The sequence below is a fragment of the Dendrobates tinctorius genome, unplaced genomic scaffold, assembly GCF_039654945.1.
Source record: "Dendrobates tinctorius isolate UK_male_01 unplaced genomic scaffold, ASM3965494v1 ptg000196l, whole genome shotgun sequence".
NCBI classification, from domain to species: Eukaryota; Metazoa; Chordata; class Amphibia; order Anura; family Dendrobatidae; genus Dendrobates; species Dendrobates tinctorius.
This window is the reverse complement of record NW_027361863.1, coordinates 1,497,465-1,518,210: the sequence shown is the minus strand read 5'-3', so window position 1 is coordinate 1,518,210 and position 20,746 is coordinate 1,497,465. Positions and strand designations below refer to the sequence as shown.

General features: G+C 44.1%; 1 protein-coding gene across 4 annotated transcripts in view; it reads right to left on the bottom strand.

Moving 5' to 3' along the window:
- The window catches only part of DHX32 (DEAH-box helicase 32 (putative)), a 98,087-nt gene that overhangs the window by 60,959 nt on the left and 16,382 nt on the right, over nt 1-20,746 (bottom strand). For all 4 annotated transcript variants that reach the window (XM_073552761.1, XM_073552760.1, XM_073552763.1 and 1 more), the window contains one exon: nt 3,517-3,710. In XM_073552761.1, coding sequence (XP_073408862.1) covers nt 3,517-3,710 — 194 coding nt within the window. The remainder of the gene's footprint in view (nt 1-3,516; nt 3,711-20,746) is intronic.

Here is a 20,746-nt window from a genome sequence, read left to right as displayed (position 1 = left end):
GACTGTGGTTCTGATGCTGCTTTCATGTACTGACTGTGGTTCTGCCGCTGTATTCATGTACTGACGGTGGTTCGGATGCCGCGTTCATGTACTGACTGTGTTTCTGATGCTGCGTTCATGTACTGACTGTGGTTCTGATGCTGCATTCATGTACTGACTGTGGTTCTGATGCTGCGTTCATGTACTGACTGTGGTTCTGATGCTGCGTTCATGTACTGACTGTGGTTCTGATGCTGCGTTCATGTACTGACTGTGGTTCTGATGCTGCGTTCATGTACTGACTGTGGTTCTGATGCTGCATTCATGAACTGACGGTGGTTCTGCCGCTGCATTCATGTACTGACTGTGGTTCTGCCGCTGCATTCATGTACTGACGGTGGTTCGGATGCTGCGTTCATGTACTGACGGTGGTTCGGATGCTGCGTTCATGTACTGACTGTGGTTCTGATGCTGCGTTCATGTACTGACTGTGGTTCTGATGCTGCATTCATGTACTGACTGTGGTTCTGATGCTGCGTTCATGTACTGACTGTGGTTCTGATGCTGCGTTCATGTACTGACTGTGGTTCTGATGCTGCTTTCATGTACTGACTGTGGTTCTGCCGCTGTATTCATGTACTGACGGTGGTTCGGATGCCGCGTTCATGTACTGACTGTGTTTCTGATGCTGCGTTCATGTACTGACTGTGGTTCTGATGCTGCATTCATGTACTGACTGTGGTTCTGATGCTGCGTTCATGTACTGACTGTGGTTCTGATGCTGCGTTCATGTACTGACTGTGGTTCTGATGCTGCGTTCATGTACTGACTGTGGTTCTGATGCTGCGTTCATGTACTGACTGTGGTTCTGATGCTGCGTTCATGTACTGACTGTGGTTCTGATGCTGCGTTCATGTACTGACTGTGGTTCTGATGCTGCGTTCATGTACTGACGGTGGTTCTGATGCTGCGTTCATGTACTGACTGTGGTTCTGATGCTGCATTCATGAACTGACGGTGGTTCGGATGCTGCATTCATGTACTGACGGTGGTTCTGATGCTGCATTCATGTACTGACTGTGGTTCTGATGCTGCATTCATGTACTGACTGTGGTTCGGATGCTGCATTCATGTACTGCCGGTGATTCTGCCGCTGCATTCATGTACTGACTGTGGTTCGGATGCTGCATTCATGTACTGACAGGGGTTCTGATCTTGTACGCATGTAGCAATCCATAATGTGTTTCATGGCTGTGTTAAAACTTAAGAAGTGCCAAAGCTTAGGGATTTGAGATTTTGAGGATGATTTGGCAAGTTTCTGCTCAAAAAAAAAAAAAAAAAATCAGTTTAAGTTAGTGTGTGTTTACACTGTTTTTATTGTGTAGCAGAAACTCTCCAAATCATTCTGAAATACTCAAAATTTGGTTCTGGTTATGTATTAATACAACAATGGTGGTTTGGTGATGTATTCTTGTAATTACGACAACAAAAATTGTGGCACCTTACTCTTTACTATGAGGTCACCTTCCACTAGGAAGCCACCTGAAGAATGAGCAGGTCACTTCTTTTAACCATTTCAGGGTTTCCGTGGCATAAGCCAGAACACATATACAGTAATGTGGTTTTGACATCGCTGGGTACTATGCTCATTTTATGGGGCACTTTTTGTGACACTTTTTCAGGTGGATTTCACCTGAAAGACATCTTGTGACATATCCAAAGACTCCTCCAAAAAATGGAGAAGTGTTTCCTGTAACAGTTTCTGCTTGAAAAAAAAAATAAAAAAAAATGTAAATGCCTCAAAAAACTCAATCTTGTAGGTGAGCCTCCACATTTTTTAAGTCATCATGTCCCTCTGCATTTATTGTCCTAAAACTTCCAGTTTCCAGACCGCTGCCTGCAAGTATAAGTTTTTGTAATTTTCTCTTCTAAGAAGGAACCCAAATAAGTTCCAGACATTGCTCAGCACTAGAAACAATTCTCAGAGGGAGCTGCTCCAGACTGGTGGTGCTTATTAATATACATAACCTAGTAAGCCCAACAGCTTCACCAGGCCCAAAGTGAAAGGGAGAGTAAGGTCCCACTACCATCTTCCCTGCCACCCCATAAAAAAAACACAGGAACGGCAATAAGAGTTTAACAAAAACTTTCCGTGCCAAGAAGCCCACATGTCTGGGACTCGTGGATGTCAGTACGTCTCCTGCTGTGCGCTCACATATATAACACCCACGCCGACTATACACAGATGATAAATATATATTCTCTCTCTCTCTCTCTATCTGGAGCTCTGAACGCTGCCATATTGCTGTGACAATCCAACCTATAACCTTATTCAGTGACTTTGATAAATTAAGAAAATGTTATGTGAATGTGTGCAGCCGATGCTGCCTAAATGTCACCATTTATCTTTCCTCCGCGCATGAAGCATAATAATGAGCACCGCAAGATATGAATATGACAGAACAAGTCAGGAAAAAGCAGAAACTGGAAATATAGTCGAGTCAATAAAAGCGGAGTCAAATTGAATGAAATCATTCCGATTTTTTGCAAAATTTGTGTGCGATTGTTCATGGGCCGTGCGGGCCCAATGGACGAGGTTCTTTTTTTTTTTTCCCCCTTCCCCTTTTTATCATTTACCGTATAAACATATAGTTTATTAGTCTGAGTAGTTATGCAGCAAGAGCAAAATGTAATTTTTAAAATTTTATTGACATTTGGGGTAAAAAAAAAAAAAAAGAAAAAGAAAAGAGAGGATAATATAAACTTATGTGCGATGAACAGTATCTGCATCCACAGATGAATACAATGGTGGAGCAGGGAGCCGTCGGATCTCTTCTCCACCATTCAGCCCGTCCGGAGGAATCTCAGCGCAGCAGGCGGTATGATATTACTAAAATCGCGCCTGTTGTGCAGAGCCTCGGTCCACACACAGCCCAGACATGAGCAGCGCATTTGGGGATTTAGCGGGGCTAGGCAAGTCGCTTTTTGTAATTATTTTGGCCAATCAGTATGTGTGTGGAGACTGCTGTAAAGCATATCCCTAAAAGCTGCAAACAGAAGCGCAGGCAAGACGACTCTTCCCATAATTACCGTATGTGCAGAAAGGTGAATTTAAAAAAAAAATAAATAAAAAAAAAAGTACGACTATTTCATTTTAAGTAGTAAAAATGATTATATATAATTTAATTTCCTTTTAAAAAGCTTTCAGGGGGAAAAAAAAAAAAAAAAAAAAAAATACATTTTAGATTTTTCCAGGACTTTTTCAGATACGTGTAACATCTGCCGCTACAATTCCCCGTTGAGAAGGAAAAAAAAAAAGGAATCAGAACAACACAATGAAACTGATCCATAGAGATATCTGACTTCTCGTAACCTGCGGAGAGATTTGTGACCCCTTCCTTTGCTTTTTCTCAGTTCCTTTGTCACAGACTCCTGGCGTTGCGTTTCGCTGACCCGTTGGACAAAAGGCTGAAGGGGGAAAGCAGCCGCGCGGGCAGAGGATGAATAAAAGCCGTAGGAGATTAACTGGGCACAAACCTGAGAATGGTGTCGTTTGTACAACAGTTCTCGAAAGGCACGACATAGCCAACTTCATGTCCGATGTTAACATCCAGCTCGTCCGCTACCCTCATGGCCAGCCAAACGGCGGTCTGTCGCTGCACCTGAGTGCACACCACTGTCCCGTGCTGATTGTGCGCAGACAGGCAGAACTCCGCGCACCACTGAGGAATCTGCAAGAAAAGAGGCACATGATGAGCGACTGTCTCAGGGCTGAACTATAGGCACAAGACTGCGTCGTACAGATATCACTTGGCCTGATTTTAGCCACCACTAGGGGGAGAAGTACAAATCTGAATGCAGCGAGCTCCAGCCACGGGCAGTTGCAGAGAGCAGCCAAGGCAATATCAGGGAGATCATTTACTCATATATTAAGAGTCAGTATTTCCAAGGGATTTTTCCCCATTCTTTTGGCCAACAATGCACCCTATACTTTACTGTGTATGTGTCATGGCTTCTCCCTGTTCATATATATCGTAAAGTTGGCGGAAACAAGAAATCTGCTTCTTTCTCCACTTTTGAGCCACTTCTCTCGTCTGCTTTATGAATTAAAAGGGGGTATATTTCCATCTCCAAGATCCTATGTCACTATATAATAGATGCAATAAAAATAATAGACAATATCTACAAATTAAAAATGTAATATAGTTCTTCTGATTTGCTATGTTGATTACCCAATATGCAGGGCATTGCAGTAGGTATCCATGGTTATGACCACTAAGTGACAGGTACAGTGACAGTGACAGGTATCCATGGGTACAGCCAGTAAAAGCTAACTGTCACTATATGAGTGGTCATATAACCATGGATATCTTAGCTACTGCAATGCCCTGCGAGTCTACGACATAGCAAATCAGAAGAACTAGACTACATTTTTAATTTCATTGCTAATATTTTTATTATTACACCTACTACCTATTGAGATAGCATCTTGAAGATGGGAATATCCCTTTACTGACTCAATCTTAAAAAATAAATAAAGCAAACTAAAAGTATATCTTTCTCAAAACAAGTTGGACTGCCAGCTCACTGAGAGATCAGATGCAAACCGCATATAGAAATCTACAGAGAGGAGGAGGAGGCTGAAAACGAGAGAGAATCACGGACACACACAGACGGTGCAGCGGCTTTGCAATAAAAAGGTTTTACTTTACCCCAGAGCTGGATTAACAGCTACACTGCTCACTAATGCTGTATAATGTTCTCCATGCAGTTGCTGTCTCCTAACATGCGCTACACTGAGCAAAAATCCCTCATTTGTGTGTATGATAGACATCATGGCAGCTAGCCTCTACCAACAAGCTCAGAGACAACTAACAATTAAAGATTGAGCCTGCGAAGGGGTTTAAAAAATGAAAAAAATGCAGGATACAATCATATAGAGGCCAGAAATATCATCCCTCATGTACACACAGACAGCTACGTACACATGACGGCTTTTAGTCTTAAGTCACCTGAAATGACAGGACTCACTGGGACTTTGTATCCCAAAATTATGTTGTATAAAAAGTAATAAAAACAGAAAAAGGAAAAAAAAAAAAAAAAAAAGGCCAAAAAAATAAATATATTAGGCCTTAACCAAAAGGGTTAAGCAGCGCAGCACGCGACCAGTTGTTCCATTCTAAAGGACTGGTCAGTGACAAGTGAACAGGGAAATAAAGGTATATTAGCCGGCAGCTCACACCAGATGGCCGCGCCAGGAATATATTACATGCTTCGAGAACAGACAGACATTAGCTCAGAAAAAAAAAAAAAAAAAAAAAAATGAAAGATTCTTACAAAGACCTGGGAGGGAGAACAAACATTTATAATGTGACAGGCCCGGAATGAAAAGGCTGCGGTCAGGACTCCCAACTATTTTCTGCTCAGGTAGAAAAGAGTTTTACTATATTATTCACATTATTTGCATTTGTTTCCAGGAGCCCTGGGTCAGAAGCAATGTATTTGCATCGCACCTAGCAGGGAGGCCGACAACCAGCGTCTTGGGGTTGCCACCATGCTTCTCTGGTACATTATTATGGCGGGGGGGTCTCATGTTCAGCACCCACCTATACCAACCAAAATGGAGCGCCCCAGTACAACAGGCACCAAGACCGCCGTGCATGGGACATCCTTTTATTATAAGGATGGATTTTGTAACTCTAGATAAGGTGAAGGTGAGCTGTGACATCACCTATTATGAATGGCGTGTTATCTACTGCCTCTGCACTCAATGTAATACATCTTAAAGTGTATCTTTAGTTTGTCTAAACTTCACTGCATTCCTGCGATTAGTCATTGCCTTGCTGGAAGGACACCAGATTGTATTTACCATACTTCTCGGTTATGCTTGTGTTTAACCACTGCCCTGCTGGAAAGAAAAATACAGTTTCCTAAACTGCTTATATTTCTGTGTATAATATATATATATATATATATATATATATATATATATATATATATATATATATAGTACAGACCAAAAGTTTGGACACACCTTCTCATTCAAAGAGTTTTCTTTATTTTCATGACTATGAAAATTGTAGATTTACTCTGAAGGCATCAAAACTATAAATTAACACATGTGGAATTATATAATTAACAAAAAAGTGTGAAACAACTGAAAATATGTCTTATATTCTAGGTTCTTCAAAGGAGCCACCTTTTGCTTTGATTACCGCTTTGAACACTCTTGGCATTCTCTTGATGAGCTTCAAGAGGTAGTCACCGGAAATGGTTTTCACTTCACAGGTGCACCCTGTCAGGTTTAATAAGTGGGATTTCTTGCCTTATAAATGAGGTTGGGACCATCAGTTGTGTTGTGCAGAAGTCTGGTGGATACACAGCTGATAGTCCTACTGAATAGCCTGTTAGAATTTGTATTATGCCAAGAAAAAAGCAGCCAAGTAAAGAAAACCGAGTGGCCATCATTACTTCAAGAAATGAAGGTCAATCATTCCGAAAATTTGGGAAAACTTTGAAAGCGTCCAAGTGCACTGGCAAAAACCATCAAGCGCTACAAAGAAACTGGCTCACATGAAGACCACCCTAGGAAAGGAAGACCAAGAGTCACCTATGCTGCGGAGGATAAGTTCATCCGAGTCACCAGCCTCAGAAATCACAGGTTAACAGCAGCTCAGATTAGAGACCAGGTCAATGCCACACAGAGTTCTAGCAGCAGACACATCTCTATAACAACTGTTAAGAGGAGACTTTGTGCAGCAGGCCTTCATGGTAAAATAGCTGCTAGGAAACCACTGCTGTTGTGAATTCCCTGGCTCAGACATTTGAGCCGAAGCCCCCCCTGCTCCCTCCGGTGGTTACTGGCCAGATTGACAGAGGTCTGCCACCTGATGATGATGATGACGACTGGAGATCTGGGGTTACTGATTAGAGTATTTATGTCTGCAGACTGCTGGTGATTGCTTTCCTGTGCATTCAGAGGTCTCATGTCTCCTGCCCTGATCCTGCATTGTTCAGCTAAGTGGTCCATTTGCTAATCCTTTGCATCTGATCTGGTTTTGTCTCTCTCTGCTTGTTGTGCGGGTTCAGCTTGCTCCTCTGGGGGCTGTGCTGGACCACCGCTCCATAAGTTACAGCCTGTGTCAGTTTGATCAGTCCCCTGTTATATTGGTCTTTTTTGCTTTGCTTCCAGTTCATACCGGAGTGCTGATATAGTGGGGGCGAAGTCATGCGACTTCAGTGTTTTTTTTGTACATCAGACATGTTGGATTTTTCAGGGTTTTTGCGTGATTGTAGACAGTGTCTTTCCTTTCCTGTCCTGTCTAGTCAGCTGGGGCCCCATCGTTTGCTCAGTCTATTTTTCTGCCTGCGTTTGTGTTTCATCTTGTCTCACTAACAATATATGTTTGGGGGCTATCTATACCTTTGGAGTATTCTCCGGGGCAGTTTAGATTTCACCTTTCTTGCTTTAGGCTTAGTTAGCTCTCCGGCTGTGCCAAGGCATCTAGGGCATCGTAGGTACGCTCCACGGATACTGCTAGTTGTGTGGATAGGATCAGGGGCCTGCAATCCGCTTAGTTACCAACCTCTCTGGTTTTCTGGTGGCTTAGCCTGTTCCTGCCATCCTCCTCGGTGACCCATTTATAACACACTGCTAACGACAGGCAACAAGCAGAAGAGACTTGTTTGGGCTAAAGAACACAAGGAATGGACATTAGGCCAGTGGAAATCTGTGCTTTGGTCTGATGAGTCCAAATTTGAGATCATTGGTTCCAACCACCGTGTCTTTGTGCGACGCAGAAAAGGTGAACGGATGGACTCTACATGCCTGGTTCCCACCGTGAAGCATGGAGGAGGAGGTGTGATGGTGTGGGGGTGCTTTGCTGGTGACACTGTTGGGGGATTTATTCAAAATTGAATGCATACTGAACCAGCATGGCTACCACAGCATCTTGCAGCGGCATGCTATTCCATCCGGTTTGCGTTTAGTTGGATCATCATTTATTTTTCAACAGGACAATGACCCCAAACACACCTCCAGGCCGTGTAAGGGCTATTTGACCAAGAAGGAGAGTGATGGGGTGCTACACCAGATGACCTGGCCTCCACAGTCACCAGACCTGAACCCAATCAAGATGGTTTGGGGTGAGCTGGACCGCAGAGTGAAGGCAAAAGTGCCAACAAGTGCTAAGCATCTCTGGGAACTCCTTCGAGACTGTTGGAAGACCATTTCCAGTGACTACCTCTTGAAGTTCATCAAGAGAATGCCAAGAGTGTGCAAAGCAGTAATAAAAGCAAAAAGGTGGCTACTTTGAAGAACCTAGAATATAAGACATATTTTCAGTTGTTTCACACTTTTTTGTTAATTATATAATTCCACATGTGTTAATTCATAGTTTTGATGCCTTCAGAGTGAATCTACAATTTTCATAGTCATGAAAATAAAGAAAACTCTTTGAATGAGAAGGTTTGACCAAACTTTTGGTCTGTACTGTGTATATTATATATACACATACACACTGTAGGGATTTGCTTTGGTAGGCAGTGGCAGGGCCGCAGTAATGAGGCAACACACAGGCTTAAGGGGGCTTCACACATAGCGATATCGCTAGCAATATCGCTAAAACGTCACCGATTTTGTGACGCAGCAGCGATATTGCTAGCGATATCGCTATGTGTGATACTTACCTCCGACCGACTCCCCCGCTGGCTATCGCTGATCGCGCGAAAACGTCCTGGACCGTTTCTCGTCGGCCGCTTCCTGCTGGCGCCAACGAGCGACGCGTGGATGCGGGTGGACGTCTTCATCGCCGCGTCTGACAGGTAAGTAACGACCGCTGCTACGTCGCTGGTGAGATCTGCCCGTTTGGCAGCTCACTAGCGACCATTTAGCGATGCACCAGCGATCCTGACCGGGTCGTATCGTGGTCGGCATCGCTGGTGTATCGCTAAATATGACGGGACCCTTAGAGTCCAACTTCAGTGGTTTAATGTCACTTTAAAACAGCAGGTTAACAGAAAGTAAAGAAAAACACAAATATACTCCAGCTTGGAGAACCACTTGTCTCAGACTCACCCTTGCATGGAAAGGGCTTAATTGGCTGCCCGATCAGCGGCGTCTGCCAAGTGCCATTCCCGGGTTGTTTTGAGTCTGGCTGCTAAAGCTCTGGAGCATGGTTGGTCCAGCAAAACAAATTCAGGCTAACTCCAGCCAAGTTCCTAATATCTTACACACACACTCACCATGTGCCAAACACCAACCTCCATTACATAGCCCATAACCCCACCCACAGGTGAGGTACACATCACATGGGCTGATCACGTGACATCATCACAGGTCCTTGACTTTAGGGAAAATCCTGTCCAAACTTTATCCTGCTGGGAGAAAATGTATCTTCCCTGGATGGGCGTGGCTATGTAGCGGCAGCAGACGGACGCGCTCTGAGAGGGAGCTCCTGGAATCCTGACATTATCCGGTCAGTGGACCCTCACCACCGCGCTTTACCTGCCTTTCTCTGGACCCCCTGGATTCCGGGCACTCCTGGACCCCCGTGGGAGAGCGCTGCTGGGCTCCTGTGAGCTGGCAGCATTTGAAAGCTGGGGTGGCCGGCGGGGCCTGCAGAGGCAGCGGCCATCTTTGAAGCACACGCGCTGCCTGTGAGACGCGGTGCTGGTCCCCATTGCTGCAGGGTTAAGGACGGGTGAGCACATATCCTTCAAGGACTGTGGAGGACAAGCAGTGAGTGCCCTGAAAGATTGGGCTCCGCGTTCCTCCTCTTCGCTACGTCACCTAGCCTGCTGGTGCTATTACTTTAAGGGCCTGGGTCCCTTCCTGGCTGCTGTCTTGTGGGGCGCTGTGGTCTCCCCCCCCCCCCCCTCCCCGGGTTATAAGGGCCCTTGTTTGCTGCTTGGAGCCGGACATTGTTTCCCTGCGTGGCCTTACAGATCTGTGTCACCTTTGGGGCTCTGCTACCACTGTATAATAGCCCTGCTGCGCCTATAATAGAGGTCTCCAGTGTACGGTTCTTAATAACCAGCTGTGCCACATTGCTGTTAAAATGAGCCGCTCTAAGGGGTCAGGAGCAGCTGAAAGACTGAAAGAATATGCTAGATTAGATCATTCTGACATCTCAAGACCCCTTAAAAATAACCCCTCACAGGCTCAGCGTAAAAGCTGCTCTTCTGGAGGCGAGATAGCAAGAGGCGTTAACCCTTAAACAGGCGTCTGAACAACTGATGCAGGACATCTCCTTAACCAGGACATCTCTGACTGGGAAGATTGAGGACGTGCACACTGAGGTGGGACGCCTCCAACAAGATATGCAAGCCATGAGGGGCCGCATTACGGAGGAGACACGGGTGTCCCAGGTAGAAGATACCATCACACCTATGGAAGCCAAGTTAACGAAAGAGCCAGGCTCTATGAATGTAAAAAGCGGACGACGTGGAGAACAGAATGCGTCGGAATAATATCCGAATTATTGGGCTCCCAGAACGTTCGGAGGGTCAACACCCGGAGCAATTTCTGGAAGATTGGCTCAAAACTACTTTGGGAGACGAATTCTCTCCAACATTTGCGGTGGAGCGGGCCCACAGAGTCCCCACTAGGCCTCTTCCTCCTGGAGCCCCACCTAGACCTTTTCTGGCACATTTCCTTAACTGCAGGGACAGGGATGTGGCTCTGTATTTGGCACGGCAGAAAAGCCCCATCAAGTTCAACAATGCCACGATCTCGATTTTCCCTGACTTCTCCATGGAACTTCAGAAACAACGGGCACAGTTCATGTAGGTCAAAAAGAGCCTCCGGGCGAGGAATGTTATGTACTCAATGATTTATCCGGCCCGGCTTCGAGTGGTTCCACCCTGTTTTTCACGGATCCGGTGGAGGTGACTGAGTGGCTACAGTCCCACAAAGGGTCTGCTGCAAAGGAATCCTAGTGCATATATTGCTAGTCAATACCTTTGCATCAATGGTCTGATTGGAGCTCCATCCGAATGCGTCCAATTGCCAACAATACCGGACACTGTGCTCAGTGATGGTATCCCCTTGTTTGCTTCATGACGGGAGTACAGGACTCTGCTCCCATACTGTTTGTTGTTTATTTACTTTGTTTGTTCTGGTTCTATATGTTTTTTAGGTAAGATTCGCAGCCAACGACAATTTTCATCTTTAGGTGATGTCTCTAAATTTTGCCTGGGTAATGATGTGCCCCATATTCAGCAGAGTAAAACATGGGGTCTGAGTTGATATGTATGACATGAAATGTGAGGGGTACAAAAACTCCCCGGAAAAAGATTAAGGTTTTCTCGCAGGTCAGACATTATCACCCCCACATTGTGGCCTTGGTGGAGACGCACATGACCAGGGATACAGTTCGGTATGTGCAGAAGCCTTGGGTACAATGGTCTGTTCACGCATTCCATACCAGCTACTCGAGAGGGGTTTCATTGTTGGTATATAGAGACGTTAGATGGGAAGCTAGGAAGACTCGGAGGGATCCTGAAGGTCGCTTTGTTTTTGTGCATACACTGATAAATGCCAGGGAATATGTAATCCTATGTGTCTATAACCCCCCCCCGGCTAGTATGTCCCTTCTTCAGAGGGCAATGAGTTTTGCCCTGGATTATCCAGATGCGGATGTTATTTGTATGGGAGATTTCAATATGGTTATGAACAATTGCCTTGATAAATTGAGACTGGATGATGGAATGACTGGGGGGCCTCTTCACTGACTACAACTTCGCTGTCACCATTTATGGGGGAGGGCGGGTTGCTGGATCTGTGGAGAATGAGTCACCCTGAGTTGAGAACATACCTGTCACTCGTCCACTAAACGCTCTCTGTCGCGCATAGATTACATATTTGGTTCCAGCAGTCTGGCGATGTGGTGGATAACAGAGCATGGCAGTAAGGGGATCTCAGACCATAGCCCGGTCATCCTTAAACTTAAATATGGACAATTAAACAACAGGATAGTTTGGAAGTTGAATCCTTTCTGGCTAAAGTTAATAGTGTCCTCCCGATAGAACGATCGATCAGTTGCATTGTTTCAGCGAGTCTCATCCGGAACCTCAAGACATTAATTTATTTTGGGATGCCCTTAAGGCATACTTGAGATGTTGCCTGTCCTCCACGATCTCTTATATTAAGCGGGTAACCTCAAGGGAGGATGAGGAAATGGAGCGGCGATTGAAAGACTCAGAGGCTACATATATATCCAACCAAACTAGTGGCAATAGGATCGAGTGGTTGGCTGCCCAGAGGCTGTACGCTCAGCACATAGACACAAAATCTAAGCCTAAACTATTCTTCACCCGTCAATCTTATTTTGAACTGGGAAACCAGGCAAGTAAGTGTTTGGCCTATTTTGTGCGCCAACACAATACCTCCAATACAATACTGCAGATTCGTAGGGCGGATGGTTTACTGGTGTCTTCGACCGAGGAGATACTTGGTTGTTTTTATGACTATTACAGGTCACTATATGAATCTAAAAGGGACTTTGATAGTTCAGGCATCCCAAATTATTTATCAGATGTGACATTCCCTACATTAGATCCTGAACAGCGAGCCCTTATGGACGCTGCATTCACCGCGGAAGAGATAGAAAATGCTATAACGGACATGGCTTCTGGGAAGGCCCCTGGACCAGATGGGTTCCCCATTGAATTGTATAGGAAATACCGGGATATACTGATACCACATCTGGTGAAGGTATTTCGGGGAATTTGGGAAGGGAAGTCTATGTCTGATTCTTTTTATGAGGCCAATATCATAAATCTTAGGAAGGAGGGAAAGGACCCCTTGGAATGTGGATCTTACCGTCCTATTTCATTAGTGAATGTGGACTATAAAATTTTTACTTAGATCCTAGCTACCAGGCTGAACTCAATTATACTGAATCTTGTACATCCTGATCAAACGGGTTTAATGCCTGGTAAGAGCACTTCCATTAATATCAGACGGGTCCAATCAATAGCCCAATATAGCTCCCTAATACCTGACAACAAATGGGCATTGGCGTCATTAGATGCCGCCAAGGCTTGACTCTCTTGAGTGGCCTTTTCTCTACGCGTGCTTGCAAAGATATGGCTTTGGTGATAAATTTATAAAATGGATCAAAATACTATATATGAAACCCAAAGCCCGTATCATAGTAAATAACTCTATATCTGAGTCTTTTCCATTACATAGGGGGACTCGTCAAGGCTGCCCTCTCTCCCCCGCCCTCTTCGCTCTTGCAATTGAGGCACTGGCAATACGTATAAGGTCTTCCCCTGGCATTAAGGGAATTGATGTAGCGGGTCGGGTGGACACTATAGGTCTATACGCTGATGATATGGTGGTATTCATGGATGAAGCGGAAGAAACTTTGCCGCAAGTGATAGCCCAAATAGACAGATTCAGCAAATATTCAGGCCGATATATAAGTTTGGAGAAGTCGGCCTTGTTACCCCTTTCTCATGCCCCGATGCCGCAGCTAGAGGCTCTCTCCTCACTGTCTATTGTATCTAATTTTAAATATCTGAGTGTCTATATATCCCGTGATAGTGCGTTTGATTCACAACTTAATATCCACCCACTGCTGGAACTAGTTAAAGTTAAATTTGCATCCTGGAGCAAACTTCCATTGTCTGTAGCCGGGCGCATTAACTTGATTAAAATGATATTACTTCCCAAGCTAAGCTGCTCCCTTCAGCACAGTGCAGTGATGGTGCCCAAATCTTTCTTTGTGAATCTCAACTCCCAGATCACGTCTTTTATATGGGGGAAAACTAGGCCCAAACTTAAATTGGCCACCTTACAAAGACCTAAAAAGGGAGGTGGAGCGGCGCTACCAGATTTTTTCCTGTATTATTTGGCTGGGCAAGCTAACGCTTTAAGTAACTGGATGCCGGGTAGCTACATTCCCAACTCTGAAAGTCACCTGCTTCATGCTGCACAGACGGATTGCTCACTGGGTTTCCTTGAGTTAGAAAGAACTGGTGCCCCTCGTCTGCTGCCCTGCTCCGATTGGCACGATTAACATGGAGGCAAATCAAGAAAGTGACTGGGTTTAAAGATTTTATAGCCGAAATGCCCCTGTGGAATAATGATTATTTTCCAGAATTGCTAAACCACCCATCCACTGAATTTTGGATTCAGCATGACGTCTCTTCGATGGGAGACTTATATGAACAGGGGACCTTAAAGTCTTTTGAGCAATTACAGGTCAGGCATGATATCCCAAGATCCCAATTTTTCCGCTATTTACAACCGGGATCAGCTCTTCAATCGCATGTGAGATGTAAGGGTGTAGGCCGTACTATTTCATCTCTACCTCCGATAGGAATCCTTAAATCGCAGGGCCCTCAGGGTCTCATCTCCTCTTTATACACATACATGCTGTCAGCAGGAGCAGAATCTGCCATAAGTTCTATCAAGAGAAAGTGGGAACGACTCATCCCTAATACGCAGGACGAGGAGTGGGAGGAGATTCTGTCTCCGATTGGAGTATCACCATCTATTAACAACAGAATGATACAATTATATATAAAATTAATCAGTCGTACATGACTCCGACACGACTTTTTAGGATGGGTCGAATCCAATCATCAGAATGTTTATGGTGCCACTCTCCAGACGCAGATTTTATTCATATGGTATGGCAGTGTCCCAAATTACTGGAGAGAGGTGACATCATTACTGTCATCCCTAGTACGGGCCCTGGTCCCTCTAGAGCCACTGGTCTGCTTGTTTGGGGTATGGGATGAGGAGATTTGGGATCGATATAATGGGGGTCTTCCTGCGTGAGACGTTATTTATGGCACGGAAGGTACTGGCAATACGGTGGATGGGAACTTTGTCCCCATCCCTTAGAATTTAGATTGACTTGGTGAATTCGATACGAGCACATCTTATACCAAGATAGGGGATGCCCGGGTAAATTTGAAAAAATTTGGGGGAGGTGGAACTCCTCTCATCTTACCCTGCGGGGTTGAGACATCACATACGAGATAGTATGCTGTAGGATACAAGGCTGCGAAATAGTAGATATAGGTTGATGTAGTGGTAGTCGTAGTTTAGGAATTTCTGATTAGATTTCCTTATCCGAATAATATGCTAAAGGCTTATGAGATTTGTTCGATATACATGTTTTATGACATACAGCCAACTGTCCTTTGCGCATACTGGGAAGGTTATGTACAATGCTACCTTGTTTTTTTAAAAAATAGTGTGCAATTTCTTGGCTCTATATTTTATAATGGACGGAACCATGCATGCTCTGTGGAAAATGCTTACCATAGGCCAATTGTATGTTGTGCATTTTTTAGGTCCTGAAGTTCAATAAACGAATTTAAAAAAAAAAAAAGAAATGTATCTTCCATCCAGCACTACACCCTTTGCTGTACCACAACACACACACACCTGACTCTGTTTAATCTGTGCTACCTGCACTGTACACTCTGAAGAAGTAGACCTTGCCATCTGTCCAGCATACCCTGCTGTCTTGGTCTTCAATGATCCACACGATGTCCGCCTAGACTCGCTCCACCTGCACTGTCACCTCCTGTCTGAGCTACTCAGCCAGACCTACGGTATAGACACTCCACCTCGCCAATTGAGCCCATAACACATTCAACACTTATACAATAGGCCATTTTCTGATGACACATGCCCTTTAATTCTAGAATTCATTGGTGTTCAGACTCCACCGATGTGATCTTTTTGCCATGTTCCTGTGACACATCAGAAGATCATTTTTTAGATCAAAAACTACGTGCAGTTTACTGAAGAATAGTCAGATTTTCACCATCGATTTTAACGTTTGAAAGACAAAATCTGCCCTGATTTAGCAAAGTTTTTGTCGAAATTCAGGAGTTAAAAACGATTTGAAACTTACAATTTTTTTTGTGCAAGTAATAGCTGAACGAAAGTTTTTGAGCAACTTTTGGCGTTTTTAGGTCAGTCCCAGGCTCCGTTAACTTTTTGAAAAAGAGTGCAGTGAATAGTGACAAAAGGAGGAGGCTCTTTGTGCCTGATCAAAACGCACAATGCAAAAATGGATGGCCACTGAAATACGGTCTGCAAAAATGAACATGGGGTCTCCATAAGATCTCATTCAAACGCTGTGTTTTTGCAGAATGATTTCTTATCGTGTATTTTCATGGACAGATTATGAACTCATTATGGTCTTAGGGCATAATTAAATGTTCATTTCTTTCTTGGGCGCCACTGTTAAAAATGGAGACTTGTTTGTCTAATTTTATCAAAATTGGCCATTCAACTCAATGGCTCATTCACCATATTTTCGGTCTGAGTGTGATCCAGCAAAACATCGAAGCGCACGAATTCCCAAGTAATTCTATATGGCACATATCCGATTTATCTCAGACCAAGCCTCTCCGAGCGGAGACATAAAAAAAAAAAAACAAAAAAAAAAAAAAAAAAACACACATTATATACTGTATTATAGCATGCACAAATTGCATGTGTAAATCGGATTGTACTTGGCCATACAAGTCAATGAGTCCACAGAATGCAGAAATTCCCCCACCACATCCGAGAAAAATCAGATCACACTATGATCAAAATCTGATCAGAGTGTGACTAGCGCTAATCAGATCAATTTTCTCGTAGGTGAGGGTCACACGACTGTCTTAAAAAAAAAGAAAAAAAAAAAAAAAAAAAAGTCTTCATCTTCTCCATTCTGTCAGTCCATATAAATGTTGTATCTCAGCAGAGTGAGGTCCGATTTTTTATTTTTTTTTTTTTGACAGACCCATTAACTTACTTGGCTGACTGCGATCTGATTTACGGGTACAAATTGTGCATGCTGCAATTTTTTCTCTCCCCTTTGACACACACTGTCCAAGGATAAAAACAACATCAGACTTTTGCACAGCCACATACGGGTGCTTATCACAAAATATCATCAAAAGTCAATTTCAGTTCCTCAATACAAAAAGTGAAACTCTTATATTCTATAGAGTCATTACAGAGTGATCTATTTCACGTGTTTATTTCTGTTAATGTTGATGATTATGGCTTACAGCCAATGAAAACCCAAAAGTCATTAACTCAGTAAATTAGAATAATTAACAAAAAACACCTGCAATGGCTTCCTAAGCATTTTTAAAGGTCCCTTAGGGTATGTGCACACTTTGCGGTTTCTGCTGCGTTTCCGCAGCGTTTTTGGCTCTGCAGAAACGCAGCAGATTCTGCTGCGTTGTACAGTACCTTTATTTCCTATGGAAATAAAAAAAAGCTGTGCACATGCTGCGTTTTTTTCAAAACGCAGCATGTCAATTGTTTGGTGCAGAAACGCTGCAGTTTTACACCTCATCCATTATGAGGTGTAAAACCGCAGGGCAAAAACCGCAGAAAAAAACGCAGAAAAACCACTTTGTCCTGCGGATTTCCTGCAGTTTTCTCTACAAAATCCGCAGAGACAAAAAACTGTGTGTGCACATACCCTAAGGCTGTGTTCACACACAGCGTTTTTTTAGCGGTTTTTACCGCGGTTTTCACTATAAAACCGCTAAAAATAAGGTGCACAGTCATTTCTATGCATTTTGCACTTTTTGTGCAGATTGATGCGTTTTTTACCGCATCGCGGTAAAAACCGCAGCATGCACATTAATTTTGCGTTTTTTTTCCGCGGTTTAGGCTTCTCCCATGCTTTTAGAAACCGCTGCGGTAAAAAACGCATCAAAAACTGCGCAAAAAACGCACAAAAACCGCCGCGGAAAAATAGGTGCAGTTTCTGGGAAGGGATTCAGGTTTTTGTGCAGAAATTTTCTGCAACGTGTGCACATACCCTAAGTATGTTTCAGTAGAGAATCTATGGGGTATTGTCAAGAGGAAGATGAGAGACACCAGACCCAACAATGCAGATGAGCTGAAGGCTGCTATCAAAGCAATCTGAGCTTCCATAACCCCTCAGCAGTGCCACAGGCTGATCGCCTCCATGCCACTCCGCATTGATGCAGTAATTGATGCAAAAGGAGCCCCGACCAAGTATTGAGTGCATTTACTGAACATACATTTCAGTAGGACAACATTTCGAGTTTTAAAATCATTTTTCAAGCTGGTGTTATTCTAAATTTACTGAGATAATGACTTTGGGGTTTTCATTGGCTGTAAGCCATAATCATCAACATTTAGGGTATGTTTCCACGCAGCGTCATTCATCTGGATTTGCTGCGGATTGAACACTGCATACAGATGTTACAGCATACTGTAGGGGATTTTATGAAATCCCGTCTCCACTATGCATGCAGGGTGTCTGGGTCCTGTCAGCGCCAGCGTGCAGCCTCTGCTGAGCAGGGACTCCCCCGCACTGTAGGGGGCCCGGGGTCAGGTAAGGCCGGAAAGTACAAACAGGACCTGGGGACGCTGAAGGTTAGCAAGCAGTGAAGGACCTACGGTCATGTGACTGCAAGGGGCGGGGCTTAGCGTCCTGCTTTCAGAGATGGCAGGACACTAAACAGAAATACTCAGAGTCAGGCAAAACGGGGGTCATACACAGAGATAGCAGTAAAGTACCAGGGATGAGACAGAATGGATAGTCAGGGCCAAGCAGGGGTCAAAACTAAACAGACATAGAAGGTACCAAGCTGAATCCAACAAGCAGTATCCAGAGAACAGACCGAGTCATACACAGAGAATCAAGAAACCAGAACACAGCACAAACACACTCAGGGGTCACCACACTATGCCAAGGGCGAAAGTATAACTGACGGGGGATTGGAGCTTCCTGAGGCTATAAGAAGCCTCCCCCAGAACCAAAAAGAGGCCACAATCATTAACCCCAGGTGTGCAGGTCAAAACCTGCACTGAGCTCCAGACATTAACCCCTGCCGGGCAGCTCAAAAACCTGCACTGGGATCATGACACGGGGAGACCGCAGCATGTCTATTTATCTTGCATAGACGCTCCATCTACGCAAGATAAATTACACAGTCTATGGATACGATGCGGTGATACCGCATGTGTTCAATGAACACATGCGGTATCACGTGGCGTTGAAAGGGGGGGCGGAGCTTTGGGCGGAGCGGGGTTTCCGCAGCGTCCAAAGCGCCAGCAATCCCGAAAGTGGAAACCTACCCTAACAGAAATAAACACCTGAAATACATCACTGTTTGTAATGACTCTATATAAGAGGACTTTCACTTTTTGTATTGAAGAACTGAAATTAGCAAAATAGATGATATTCTAATTTAGTGAGAAGCACCTGTAGGTCTGAGTGCAATCTGATATTTTGTTGGATCGCTTTCGGACCGAAAATCCAGTGGTTTTCTGCACCTGCCCATAATGTGGACATTTTGCTTTATCTTTCCGGGTGTGTGGCGTCTTCGGAGTCCATGTTTGCCAACATTTGTCTTTGCAGCCCAATACAAATACGCTGGGAGCAGGATGAAACTCAAACACCGCACAGGTAGTAAACACAATGCAGACAAGCTCTGATGATCACATACAGAGCATAGGACGGCATGTAATAATAAAATACCCTACAATGATGTTGGCCCATAAATGGAAAAAAAAATAAAAAATAAATAAAAAGATGAATATATATTAAATTTTGAGCCCAAAGTTTAAAAGGGGATGAACAGGATTACAAAAACATGGCTGCTTTCTTTTAGAAATGGCGCCACCCTTGACCATGTGTTGTACGTGGTATTGCAGCACAGCTCCATTCACTTCGAGGAGTAGCAGTGATTGGCTGCAGCAGTCACGTGCCCTGTAGTCGTGATGTCACCACTGCATCCTGTAGATGTGGGAGCAGAGGGAAGGTAAGATAATAAACCCAGAATTACTTAAACAAGATGATGTTAATTTAAAGGAGACCTCACTTTTTTTTAATTAATCCGAGTAACTTCTCCAATAGGTGCTGTCTCACAGATTCTGGAACAGTTTTTCCTTTTCTTCTATGCCCTGCCGTTCCAAAGTTATGCCTCCCAGGAAAGATAGTACAGATTTACCCTTTGACCAAATGGGTGTGTACGACAGGGGGCGTTTACCTTTTCTCCTCTGATGCTGGCAAATCACAACACGGCCACGCCCACAGAGAATTTCTGTGGCATACACCCAGTTGTTGAAAGACAAATCGTGCACCTTTATTACTCGGAGGCATAACTTTTCAATGGAGGGGCACAGAAGAAAAAGAAAAACTGTTCCAAAATCAGTGTAGCGGCTGCAATTGGAGGAGGGACTCATTAAATTAAAAAAAAAAAAAAAGATAAAAGAAATGTCCCCTTTAAAAAAAAAATAAAAAATACAGAACTCCTTTATTATAAGGAGTCTGTGCTACAATACACCGCAGAATGGCATACAGTAGTAATAGTGCCGAACAAATAAAATACCCCCATGCACACAGACATTGACGTAAAAATTTATGGCGTTAACAAGAGCCCCAAAAGTGGCGTCTATTTAACTAGTTGCAGATAACAGATTGAACACATCTATAAAAAGTGGCCATACTCCATCAGATTGATGTCAGACAGACCTGTGGCTTTGGGTGGAACAAGCCGATTAAATGTGTAAGGCCGGGGTCACACTGGCGAGGAATACGGCCGAGTGAGAGGCGCTAAAAGCACGCATTACACACGGACCAATGATTCTCTATGGGGTCCCTCGCACCAGCCGTATATTTCTCATCCGTATTCTACGCTCCGTGCCAATCGCAGCATGCTGAGATTGTCAGCGTACTACGCCCGTAGTACGCCAATGCAAGTCTATGGGTGCGCAAAAAATACGGATTACACACGGACCAGACATGTGACT